General features: G+C 48.3%; 1 protein-coding gene across 3 annotated transcripts in view; it reads left to right on the forward strand.

The window, feature by feature from the left end:
• Positions 1-13,784, forward strand: part of LOC146788645 (putative cation-transporting ATPase 13A4) — a 361,715-nt gene that overhangs the window by 253,866 nt on the left and 94,065 nt on the right. For all 3 annotated transcript variants that reach the window (XM_085635857.1, XM_085635855.1, XM_085635856.1), the window contains exon 17: positions 7,920-8,037. In XM_085635857.1, coding sequence (XP_085491983.1) covers positions 7,920-8,037 — 118 coding nt within the window. The remainder of the gene's footprint in view (positions 1-7,919; positions 8,038-13,784) is intronic.

Raw genomic sequence — 13,784 nt, forward strand, 5'->3', positions numbered from 1 at the left:
AACTACACACATACAACCACACACACAAACACAACCACACACACAACCACACACAACCACACACACAACACACACAACCACACACACAACCACACACACACAACCACAACCACACACACAACCACAACAATACACACAACCACACACACACAACCTGACACACACAACCACACACAACCACCCACACAACCACACACACAATCACACACATAACCACACACCCAACCACACACAACCACACACACAACCACATACACACACAACCACACACAACCACACAACCACACACACAACCACACACACACACAGGCACAACCACACACAACCACATACACACAACCACACCCAACCACACACACAACCACACACACTCCCACAACCACACCCACAACCACACTCACACAACCACACCCACAACCACACCCACCCAACCACACCCACAGCCACACAAACACACAACCACATCCAACCTCACAACCACACCCACAACCACACACACACAACCAAAACCACACACACACACACAACCACACACACAACCACACACATACACAACCTCAACCACAACAAAACACACAACCACACACACACAACCACACACACAATCACACACACAACCACAACCACACACACACAACCACACACACAAAACCACAACAACACACACAACCGCACACAACCACCCACACAACGACACACACACACAACCACACACAACCACAACCACATACACAACCACACCCACACACAACCACAACCAAACACACACAACCACACACAACCACACACACAACCACACCCACACAACCACAACCACACCCACAACCACACACAACCACACCCAACCACACACCCACACCCACCCAACCACACACACAACCACACACACACAACCACACACACAACCACACACAACCACACACAGAACCACACACACAACCTCAAGCACACACACAACCACACACTCACACAACCACACACACAACCACACACACACACACACCCACACACACAACCACACACACAACCACAACCACACACACCACACACACAACCACGCATACATCCACACACACAACCAAACACACAACCACACACACACACACAACCACACACACACACACAACCACACACACAACCACACACAAACAACCACACACACCCAACCACACACACACAACCACATACAACCACACACACAACTACACACAACCACACCCAACCACACATCCACACACACACACAACCACACACACTACCACACACACAACCACACACACAAACACTCACAACCACACATCTACACACACACCCACAACCACACCCGCACCCACAACCACACCCAACCACCACACACAGCCACATACACAAACACACACACACAACCACAACCACACACACATACACAACCACACACAACCACACACACACAACCACAAACACACACACACACACACACATACACAACCACACACACAACCACACACAACCACACAAAACCACAATCACACACACAATCACACACACAACCACACACACACACACACAACCACACACACACACACACAACCACACACACAACCACACACACAACCACTCACACAACCACACAAACAACCACAACCAAACACAACCACACACACAACCACACATCCACACACACCCACAACCACACACACACACAACCACACACACAAACACACAACCACACACACAACCACACACATAACCACACACAACCACACATCCACACACATCCACAACCACGCCTGCACGCCTGCACCCACAACTGCACCCAACCACAACCACACACAACCACAACCACACACAACCACATACAACCACACACACACAACCACAACCACACACACATCCACACACAACCACAATCACACACAATCACATACACAACCACACACAACCACACACACAACCACACATACAACCACACACACACACAACCACACACAACCACACACACACAGCCACACACATACAACTACACACACACAACCACACACACAACCACAACCACAACCACCCACACAACCACAACCACACACACACATAACCACACACACAACCACACAAAACCACACATTCACACCCACATCCGCACCTGCACCCACAACCACAACCACATACACAACCACACACACAACTACACACTCACAACCACACACACAACCACACACACACAACCACACACACACACAACCACACACACACATAACCACACACACACAACCACACACACACACAACCACACCCAACCACACATCCACACCCACAACCGCACCTGCACCCACAACCGCACCCACAACCACAACCACACACACAACCACACACTCACAACCACACACACACACCCACACACACAACCACACACACACAACCTCACACACACAACCATACACAACCACCCACACAACCACACACACAATCACACACACAACCACACTAACACAACCACACACACAACCACACACAACCACACACCCAACCACACACACACAGGCACAACCACACACACAACCACACACACACAACCACACCCAACCACACACACAACCAAACACACAACCACACCCACAACCACACCCACAACCACACCCACACAACCACACCCATACCCACACCCACCCAACCACACCCACAGCCACACACACACAACCACATCCAACCTCACAACCACACCCACAACCACACACACAACCACACACACACACACAACCTCAACCACAACCACACACAACCACACACACAACCACACACACAATCACACACACAACCACAACCACACACACACAAACACACACACACACAACCACAACCACGCACACAACCATACACAACCACACACAACCACACACACAACCACAACCACACACACAACCACACATACACAACCACAACCACACACACAACAACACACAACCACACACACAACCACACCCACACAACCACACCCACAACTACACCAAACCACACCCAACCACACACCCACACCCACACAACCACACACACAACCACACACACACAACCACACACACAACCACACACACACAACCACACACACAACCACACACACAACCACACACACAACCATGCATACATCCACACACACAACCAAACACACAACCACACACACACACAACCACACACACACAACCACACACACAACCACACACAAACAACCACACACACCCAACCACGCACACACACAACCACATACAACCACACACACAACCACACACAACCGCACATCCACACACACACCCACAGCCACACACACACACAACCACACACACAACCACACACACAACCACAACCACACACACATCCACTCACAACCACACATTCACATCCACACACACCCACAACCACACCCGCACCCACAACCACACCCAACCACAACCACACACACACACAACCACACACACAAACACACACACACAACCACAACCACACACACACACACATACACAACCACACACACACAACCACACACACACAAAACCACAACCACAACCACACACACACACAACCACACTCAATCACACACACAACCACAACCACACACACACAACCACACACACACAACCACAACCACACACACAACCACACACACACACAACCACACACAACCACAACCACACACACAACCACACACACACAACCACAACCACACACACACAACCACACACACAACCCCACCCACACAACCACAACCACAACCACAACGACACACACCACACACACAACCACACATACATCCACACACACAACCAAACACACAACCACACACACACACAACCACACACAACCACACACACAACCACACACAAACAACCACACATACCCAACCACACACACACACAACCACATACAACCACACACACAACCACACATCCACACACATACCCACAACCACACACACACACAACCACACACACAACCACACACACAACCACAACCACACACACAACCACACATCCACATCCACACACACACCCACAACCACACCTGCACCCACAACCACACTCAACCACAACCACACACAACCACAACCACACACACACAACCACACACAAACACACACACACAACCACAACCACACACACAACCACACACACACACACACAACCACAACCACACACACACACACACACAACCACACACACAACCACACACAACCACACAAAACCACAATCACACACACAACCACACACACACACACAACCACACACACACACAACCACACACAACCACACACACAACCACAACCACACACAACCACACACACAACCACACACAACCACACATCCACACACACCCACAACCGCACACACACAACCACACACACAAACACACAACCACACACACAACCACACACATAACCACACACAACCACACATCCACACACACACCCACAACCACACCCGCACCCACAACTGCACCCAACCACAACCACACACAACCACAACCACACACACACAACCACACACAACCACCCACACAACCACAACCACACACACACACACAACCACCCACACACACAACTACACACACAACCACACACACACAACCACACACACAGCCACAACCACACACACAACCACAACCACACACACACATAACCACACACACACAACCACAACCACACACACACAACCACACACACAACCACACCCAACCACACATCCACACCCACAACTGCACCTGCACCCACAACCGCACCCACAACCACAACCACACACACAACTACATACACAACTACACACTCACAACCACACACACAACCACACACACACAACCACACACACAACCACACACACAACCACAACCACACACACATAACCACACACACAACCACAACCACACACACACAACCACACACAACCACACCCAACCACACATCCACACCCACAACCGCACCTGCACCCACAACCGCACCCACAACCACAACCACACACACAACCACACACTCACAACCACACACACACACAACCACACACTCACAACCACACACACAAACAACCACACACACACAACCACACACACACAACCACACACACACACAACCACACACACAACCACACCAAGCATTGGCATAGCCAATAGGTCTCGCCTTTGGGACCTTATAAGTGTTTAGCCGCGCAAATGTTGATGTGGTTGCACCAAGGATATTGTGCTGCATAACTAAATACTTAGAAGGTCCCAAAAGCGAGACCTATTGGCTATGCAAATGCTTGTTAACTATGTCCTTAGATTATGGTAATTCAAAGCTAATAATATATCCTCTTTGCACCAAATACATTCATATTTTCCTGCGATGTACACTAACACAAAAAACTAACTACACCTGACTGCTGGAAAGTACTTATACATTTCTACTAAACCTGTCATGATCATTTTTTTTCTTTAAAATGTTACCTACAAGCATATGGCTGCCACGTTTGGTGGCATGTTTCCTTTTCCTTCTTATTATTTTGTGGCATCCGTGTACACTACAAAATATATAAACATTGCATGGCTTACCACAGCCAGTGCGTGTCTTATGCATGTTGAATGCTGCATCTAAGAGTTGACTCCACCACTCTGCCTACATGTATTCTGGTCATTTGTAAGACATGTGAAACACTCAAGGCATCTGGTGAAGATGGCAGTGGGGTGGTGGCAGACATGACCTGGAGGACAGAAGGGGCGAGAGAGACATATCTTTGGGAGAAAAAACTAATCAAATACTTTGGAAAGCATCCAGGTTTTCAGATGTCTGTGGGGGACAGGGAGACTGGAGTCATCTCACATGCGGAGTGAGGGAATTCCAGATGTCCTGGCCCTCACCACTCCCTGTACTGTGGAGCGCTTGACCATATATTTCTGGGTAATGTGGTAATGCATGCACATATCTCGTGATCATTGAGGACAGACACAAAACAACTGCATTACAGCTAGGAACTGGGGATAGTGCAATAACTAGCCAACAAGCTCAATTACACCTAGCCACTGAGGCAACTACCAGCCCTTTAATCATAGGGCAAGAAATTCCGCTACACCCCACCTCATTTACCCTCTTTGACTAAACCCTAAAAAAGTACAAGGTTCGGCAATGTCAATAGGGCTGTCCAACATCGCTATTCACAAGCTAAACCCATTTCCTTTTCTAATCTATGCTTGATGTGATAATGGAGCAAGTCAGTGGGAGTTCTTAACTGCAGTAGCAGCCTGGGGTAAGGAAGAAGCTGCTGCAGGGCATCCTCATGGTGTAAACTGCACCGGCACCATGCAAGAAGCTATTCCAGTCATGAGCATATGGTGTTACGGCCAGATCTGCTGACTCTGGAACTGGGGAAGGTGGTTCGAGTCTCGGCATCGGCTCAAGGTCTTGTGATTCTGCGCAAATCACTAAGGAGCTGATTACGAGTCTGGCAATCTGAGGACTGCCAGACTCGCGGGGCGCAGCGGTGGCGGTCCAGCCATCCCTGCAACGGCGCTCTGACCTCCCTATTCCAACTACAGCGGTCAGACCGCTATTGCACTACCACAACCGACAGGGATCAGAGATCACAGGCGGTAGCGCGGCCGTCTTGAGGCCACAATATGCTTGATGGGACTGCCGCTGTCCCGCCAAGCATATTAGCAGTTTCCTCTCTGCCACAGTTTTCATGGCGGTTCCTACTCCATGAAAACCATGGCAGAGATGAAATAAAAGGGACCCTACAGGGCCCCCTGTTGCCTTAGGGCAATAGGGTGCATCCCGGGTCACATGTTGTGCCCCCAATGTGCATGCACCCCAGTACCTGCACGGCATGGACTGCACCAGTCTATACCCTGCTGGTACTGTCTTTGACTTAACCCATTGCAGTGCCTTTTTCATAGACACGGCCATGGGAACCCCAGAGAACCACCCGCCAGTGACAAAAAAAGTCATAATCTGGCAGGCGAGGCAGAGGAGACAAGATTAAAGTACTGAGGGCCAAATTTACAAAAAAATGACTCACACAGCGTTGCAAACCGCTGAGTGGCGTCATTTCAAAAGTACAGGGATGTGTTGTATTACGAGCAATACAACTCATCCGTGTGCTTCCCCTTTGCTGGTGCACCATTGACTGCCATGTGCAAGTGCAGGCAGCCTTGCATCATGTTTCAAGGGTCCCTGCATTGCGGATTGATTGTTTTTGTGCAGAAAAGGACACCTCCCTGTACAAAAACAGTCATTGATGGCATTTCCTTCTTTCAATGACTGCTGCAAAATGCAGCACTCATAGAAAGAGGAAAACACAATAGGAAATAACAGTATTTCTGCTCTTCGAGACACTCCTATGCCTCCCCTCGTTAGGCGTAAGATTCTGACGCATTCCCAGCTTAATAAAACTTTGTAAAGCAGGGAATGAGCCAGGTTCCATGGATGTTGCATGGGAACACACACAGCAACACCCTTGGAACGCCCCTTTCACACAGAGTAATGCATGAAAGGAGCCCATATTTACAATGCCACGAAAAGTCATGCTGGGGGACTTTACGAGGCCTTGTAAATATGGGCTTGCACACTGGTCTGCCGGTGCTTCAAAAAAATTGATGCACCGGCAGTGCAATGGCCTTGTAAACGAGGCACGGAATGTGTGAAAAGTGACTTTACTTTTATATATATATATATTTTTTTAAATGTTTTTGATTTATCACAGACTCATAGGAGTACACACTTTACAATCCTCCTCCAAATAAATCAACAACAATGCACACCTTAAGTAAATTAAATTCACATACTATTGCCAGAAATATTTAATTCTGTGTAGACAAAGAGCTAACACTCTCTCCAACCAGACCTAAACTGTGTAGTCTAGTGATCTTGCATTGTGAAACTGTAAGTGATTGTGATATAACTATCAGGATTATAATTTGTGCTTTTTTTCTAGTGCCCTCAAGTTTTTCAAACACGCTCCAGCTTTATACCATGCAAGGGTTTCGGGTCATCGGCCTGGCCTACAAAGCCTTGTCAGCAGAGAAGCCATCTGAACTGACCAGTTTAACAAGGTAAGAGTGCTAGAGTCCTTCACGCTTCGAAACAAGTACTGATGTGTGTCCGTCTTCTGTTTACACGTTTCGGTCCAATTGACGAGAAAGCAGCTGGTCTGCTGAGATGATTGCATTCAAGTATAAAGGAAACATAATATTTAAATGAATTTTTAGAGGCCTTTTGGCTGACAAAGATGAAGAGATATGACTAGTGCTGAAAATGAGGGTGATGTAGCCTGGATATGGCAACTAATATTGAGCTTCAGCAGGGTTCTGGACCACCTTGTGGAATGTCTTGTGTCCTGGTGCAAGTAGCCGACACAGGGACACACTCGGCAGAGCCTGAACTTTGTGTCTTTTCCATCCAGAGCGACAACCTGCAGGGGTAAGGGGGGTCTCTTGTCTTCAGTTCTAGCTGAGCCCAACACAAATACCCTCCTCAAAGGGCTAGTGGCCCTTCTTTTTTGTTCTAGTGTCAGTGTGGCCTGGCCAGAGAGCGAGGTGAAGCCGTACACCTTGAGTCCAGGAAAAAAAGACACTTGGATTGTCACTTCACAAGACTTTAAGAGATAAGCAATCATTTGGTGATTAATTTCTGATGTTTCCAAACCCTGTATGGACATGGAATGTATGCACAGAAGGGCGGTCAAATATATCTGTCTATATGACTAATTGTACTAATCATTCAAATAGATCTTTCTTTATTGTCTTTGTTGCTACTCCAAGGAGTTCTACAAGCAACCTTAGCATAATGAAAGATCGACGACAAGCAGTGCGGCTATACATCTGTGCCTTGAGGTTTGCATAAAGCTCCTTGAAGCTGCTTCAAAACTCACTGAATAGTACCAGTGGCGGCTGGCAACATTAATTAACGATAGGGCTCTCATCATAAATGCTGACAGACGCCAGGCACTCCAAACCAATGCTCCTCTCCAGGTGCCGATCCTGGGGGTGACGAGGAGCCGGAAGGAGGACTTCCCTCTTTGTGCAATGTGAATCCAACCAATCCTGGAGCTGCTGGTGGAGCAGGCTAACCCAGCACTCATTTTGAGGCAGGGGCCTGTGCCTGCAGTCCTGCAGCTGGCCAATCTGACATGCCCACTGAGCACCTACAACTGTCATCCTGCAATATGCAGGAATCGGCCCCGCCCCCACCATCCACTCGCTATGGCCGGTGGGGCACACAGAACAATAAACTGGTAATGACCATTTTATTATATAGTGTTTTCCGCTGTGCCCGCAGCAAGTCAGGCGACGCTCTTCCACCCGCGAATAGAAACCGCCCCTGAGTAGTACACAGATTGTAACTTGTGATCTGTAGGTAACGCAACAATTTGTGCAGCAAAAGCCTTAACCCACTGAGGTAGCTCCCTAAAATACAGAGCTGTGACCTGCATGTTCCTTGCTGTGCTTTGCAGCAGGCATATTAACACTGCATTTTTATGATGAGTCAAACCTGTGACTAGAGTGCACCTGGATGTCTCCACCAAGTGCATTAACCTCCTGAGTTATCTTACCTTTATTATGCCCTGCCGTTCGTTGGGTGCACAGTTTTCCGCATCAGTTTCCTGCACCTGTGAAATATTTTAAAATGCAGTCTGTGTGTAAACAACTAAGTACGTCAGAACATATTGACTGTCACATTTGTCCTTGTTGCCAATTTCTTTGGGGTCGAGTTTTTGAAAAATAAATGAGTGAATTGGCTGCCAGACGCCGCATGACTCCGCCCCTGCAGCTCACCCCTTTTCTGCTGACACTTCAAGAGCTCTGTTTATGGCACTCCACAGTAATGTTTTTTCATTTCCAGCACTGACTATAACTCTGCTTCTCATCACACTTTTCAGTGAGTGAATGTAGCCATCGAGCGGCTTTGCGCTGTGTTCAGGGTCACGTTACCCTAGGGCTTTAAGTGGGGTGGGTCCCTCCGGGGGCCAAGACCCGACAGTAGTTGAAAGCTGACATTAAAACAGGTTACTATGGGGCATATCAACAAGGGCTTTATCTCTGCTTTTTTGGCTTTAAAAGCCAAAAAAGCAGAGATAAAACTAGCGCCCTATCAACAACAGGGTGCTAACACGCAAATTTGCATGTTAGCACCCTTTTACTCTACGCTTCCCCTTGCATATCTAATGAGATGCAAATGGGGCGTTCCAGAGTAAAATAATAGGAGAAATGTCGCTAAGCGACATTTCTCCTATTATCAAGAATGTCGCTAACCCTGTTAGAGACAAAAAAAGCAGCGCTAACCGCGGTTAACGCTGCTTTTTTACGTCTGCTAATTTTCAGACTTAGCCATGATATCCTATGGAAGGAGGATATCATGGCTAAGTTTGCCTGTCCCTATCAACAAGGTAACGTGTGATTATCGCTGGGTTTCCAGCGATGATCTCACGTTAGCCTGTTAGCGTGTAGATTTTTATCGCTTTTGAGATAAGCGTTGCTAATAGCACGCTATCTCAGCGATAAAAATTCACGCTAGCTGGCGATAATTATCCTCACGCTAAGAGCGCTGAGCGATAATTATCGCCGGTTGTTGTTGATATGCCCCCATATTCAGTCTTTAGCGTTACAGGGAAAAACATTGATAGATTTCCGAAGAAAGACTTTACAAACCTCAGGACAAACCACGTCAGCGAGGTGGTTTCTGTTTACATTCCACCTTTAACTTCATGTACTTTCCCAAGAGGATTGTCTTTTCCAGGATGTTTGTTCTCTGTACCTTTCTTTGCTCGCAGCCAGTTACCCTTTATTCGCCGCTGCTGTGACCCGGGTCACCTGGAGCTGTCTGTGGGTGAGTCATGAACAGAGCTCTGGAGTTGAGGCCACAGGCAGAGCGAGTTTTTTCACGGTACCTGTCAGTGGGGCTTAAAGGTGTGTAGAATACTTGTTCATTCATTCCTTGGCCTCTCTGCAGATCACACAGAACAATGGTCACACATTGCAATCATAAGTGTGATTCTAGGCAAAAGTGTGTCGAGGAAGCGCACAGAGATTCATGTATCTACAGTGCAAAAGTGAGTGACAATTAAGCCTGGGCAAAGCACTACGCTACGCTCGCGACCGCGAGCAAGCAAAATGACATCCCGGCGAGACTTTTTCCTTGTTCGCGATCAGCAACATCAAGTTGGCGATCGCGAGCATAGAAAATAAACCTCCCGGCGAGATTCCCAACGCGAGGAGGTCAGGTTTCTCATTGCGAGTGGTCGCGTATTCTCGCGACCGCTCGCGATGAGAAACTACCAGTTTGCGTTGAGAAAGCTGCCGCTCGAGTAAAAATCTACTCGTGCAGCAGAAAACTACAGCTCGCACTGTGCAAGATGCCATTTTCAATGATTGCACAGTGCCGGTTGCTTGTCCGCACTGTGCAATCATTGAAAACGACATCTGGCACAGTGCGAACAAGGTACTACGCAGTTCGCGAAGTGCTACGCGTAGCTCGCGTATTGCGAACTTCACTTTGCGTAGTTTCGCGAAGTGCTACTTCGCGAACTACGCCCAGGGTTATTGACAATGCCATGCTTACAGGTGAGTGGGTGAGTAGTGTGTGTGGGGGATGGTGAAGTGAAGGCGGTACAAGGACGTTCATGAAGGAGAGAGTGAAAAGAGTGTGCAGAAGACGAAAGAGATGGGGTGCGAAACATGCAGATGGACGATTTCAGAAAGAGGCGGGAAGAGAAGGGGTGTCTAACAGAGCGGCGACAGTGGAAAGCGCTGTGAAGGGCAGAACTGGGGGACTGTGGGACCCTGTCGACCACTGTCCTTTCTTCAGACCTCAGTCACCTTTCATTCACACTCTCATGTTTTCAGAACTAAAACATTTTCAAGTCTAATTATCATCAAAAACATTCATTGTTAATCACTTGTCAGATACTGCGAAGAAAGCGTTGGCAAAACCAACGGGTCTGTCTTATTATAGGTGCCTGTCTGTTGTTGTGTGATGCCCCACCCATCAACAGAAAGTTCATAGACCGCTGTAGCAGCTCCTGGAGGGATTGCTGCGGGGCGGTTAGACGGGGGAGGAGCAGGGTGGGGGGTAGTAAACTACGGCATACGGCCGAACGGAGGTAAGTAAACAAATAACAAATACAACGATAAGCTCGTAGACAGGCAGACAGGCACCAAAATCCTGGCGGGATGGCACTCTAGTGAACGCACAAGACTAGTTTCCATGCTTTAAAGCCACACCCCTAAATGACATTGGCCACGCCTTTTGGAAAGGATTCCTAGATGCGCTTTTTAGGCCACACTCCTTTCAAAGACCCTGAATGAATGAATGATAGATCTATAAAGCACACTGCTACTCCAAGGAGTGTCCCAGGGTCAGCAGGAGAGCCCAGGTGCACGGCCCCGTACAGAAAGAACTTCTTCTCCTCAGATAAGAACCAAGTCTTAAGTGCTTTATGGAAGACATGCTCAGAACCAGTCCGTCGCAGCTCACAGGGGAGTTCATTTCTGGCCTTGGCAACCAGAAAAGAAAGAAAAAGCCTGCCACCCCTTCGAGCCCACGTAAAGTGTGGAATAACTAAAAGAGAAGCGGAAGTAGAGCGCAGAGTTCTGCGGGGATATACTGAATGAATCTATCGGCCAGATGTTGAGGGCTGGAAGAGTACACTGCTCTATGGACCATCACTACTGCTTCGAAGAGTATGCGTTTCGTAGCTGGCAGCCAGTGGAAAGCCTTGGGAGCGGCTGTTGTTGAGGAACGCCTAGGCGGACGAAGCAGTAACCTGGCCGCCGCATTTTGAACCACCAGCAGGCGCTTCACCTGGGCTTCCGCAGCTCCAAGAAACAGAACCTTCACATAGTCTAGATGCGAAGTGATCAAGGCAAGCATCACTGCTCTTCTTGACTCCAGAGGCAGGAGGGGAAGAAATTTCATAATGATACGGAGCAGCACAAAGCGTTGACCTACTGCTGCCGAAATCTGAGCCTTCATAGAGAGGGTATTGTCCAGTTTTACTCCCAGATTGTATGCCCCTGGAGAAGGAAGTGGTGGGGCAGGCAATGCAGAGGGCCAAAGAACTTCCCACCCGTTGGACAAATGTGACCCTAAAGAGATAATTCCAGTCTCATCTGCAATGCATTTTAGTTGGCTGCTCTCCATCGAATCAAAGACGTGCGAGAAGGGGCTGCAATAGAGGCAGGCGAACCCTCAAAGGCAAAGAGCAGCTGCGTGTCATCGGCGTTAGAAATTATTTTACAGCTAAATGCCTTGACAACAGATGCCAGGGGGCCATGAAGATGATAAAATGGGTAGGGCTAAGAGAAGAGCCCGTGGGGCCCGTGGGGCCCCTTGGTTAACTGCCTTGGCCTCTGAGGAAAAAGGAACAAGCCAAACCAATTGGCCTGTAGTAGTCAAGAATGGCTTGCACCAGCCCCACATAGAACCCTCCACACCCAAGATGGAAAGACAGTGCAGGGGGAAAGATTGTGGGAGGGTGTTGAAGGCAGAAGACAGGTGAAGAAGAACCAGAGCTGCATTTCTTACTGAATCCAATGCCCATTTGATATGGTCAGAGATTTCCAGTACTGTTCATTCCGTACTATGACCGGGACGAAAACCAAATCTCCTTCCTTAAGGTATTCCAAGAGTTGGGCATTAACAAGCTTTTCCAGCATTATTGTCAAGTCCGGCAGCAATGAGATGGGCCTATGGTTGGAGAAAAACCTGGGGTCCAAGGCAGGCTTGTTAAGCAGAGAGACCACTTTGGCAATCTTCCAAACATCAGGCACAACCCCGAAAGAAAGAGAGACATTGAAAATAG

The sequence above is a fragment of the Triturus cristatus genome, chromosome 11 (genome assembly GCF_964204655.1).
Source record: "Triturus cristatus chromosome 11, aTriCri1.1, whole genome shotgun sequence".
Taxonomy (NCBI): domain Eukaryota; kingdom Metazoa; phylum Chordata; class Amphibia; order Caudata; family Salamandridae; genus Triturus; species Triturus cristatus.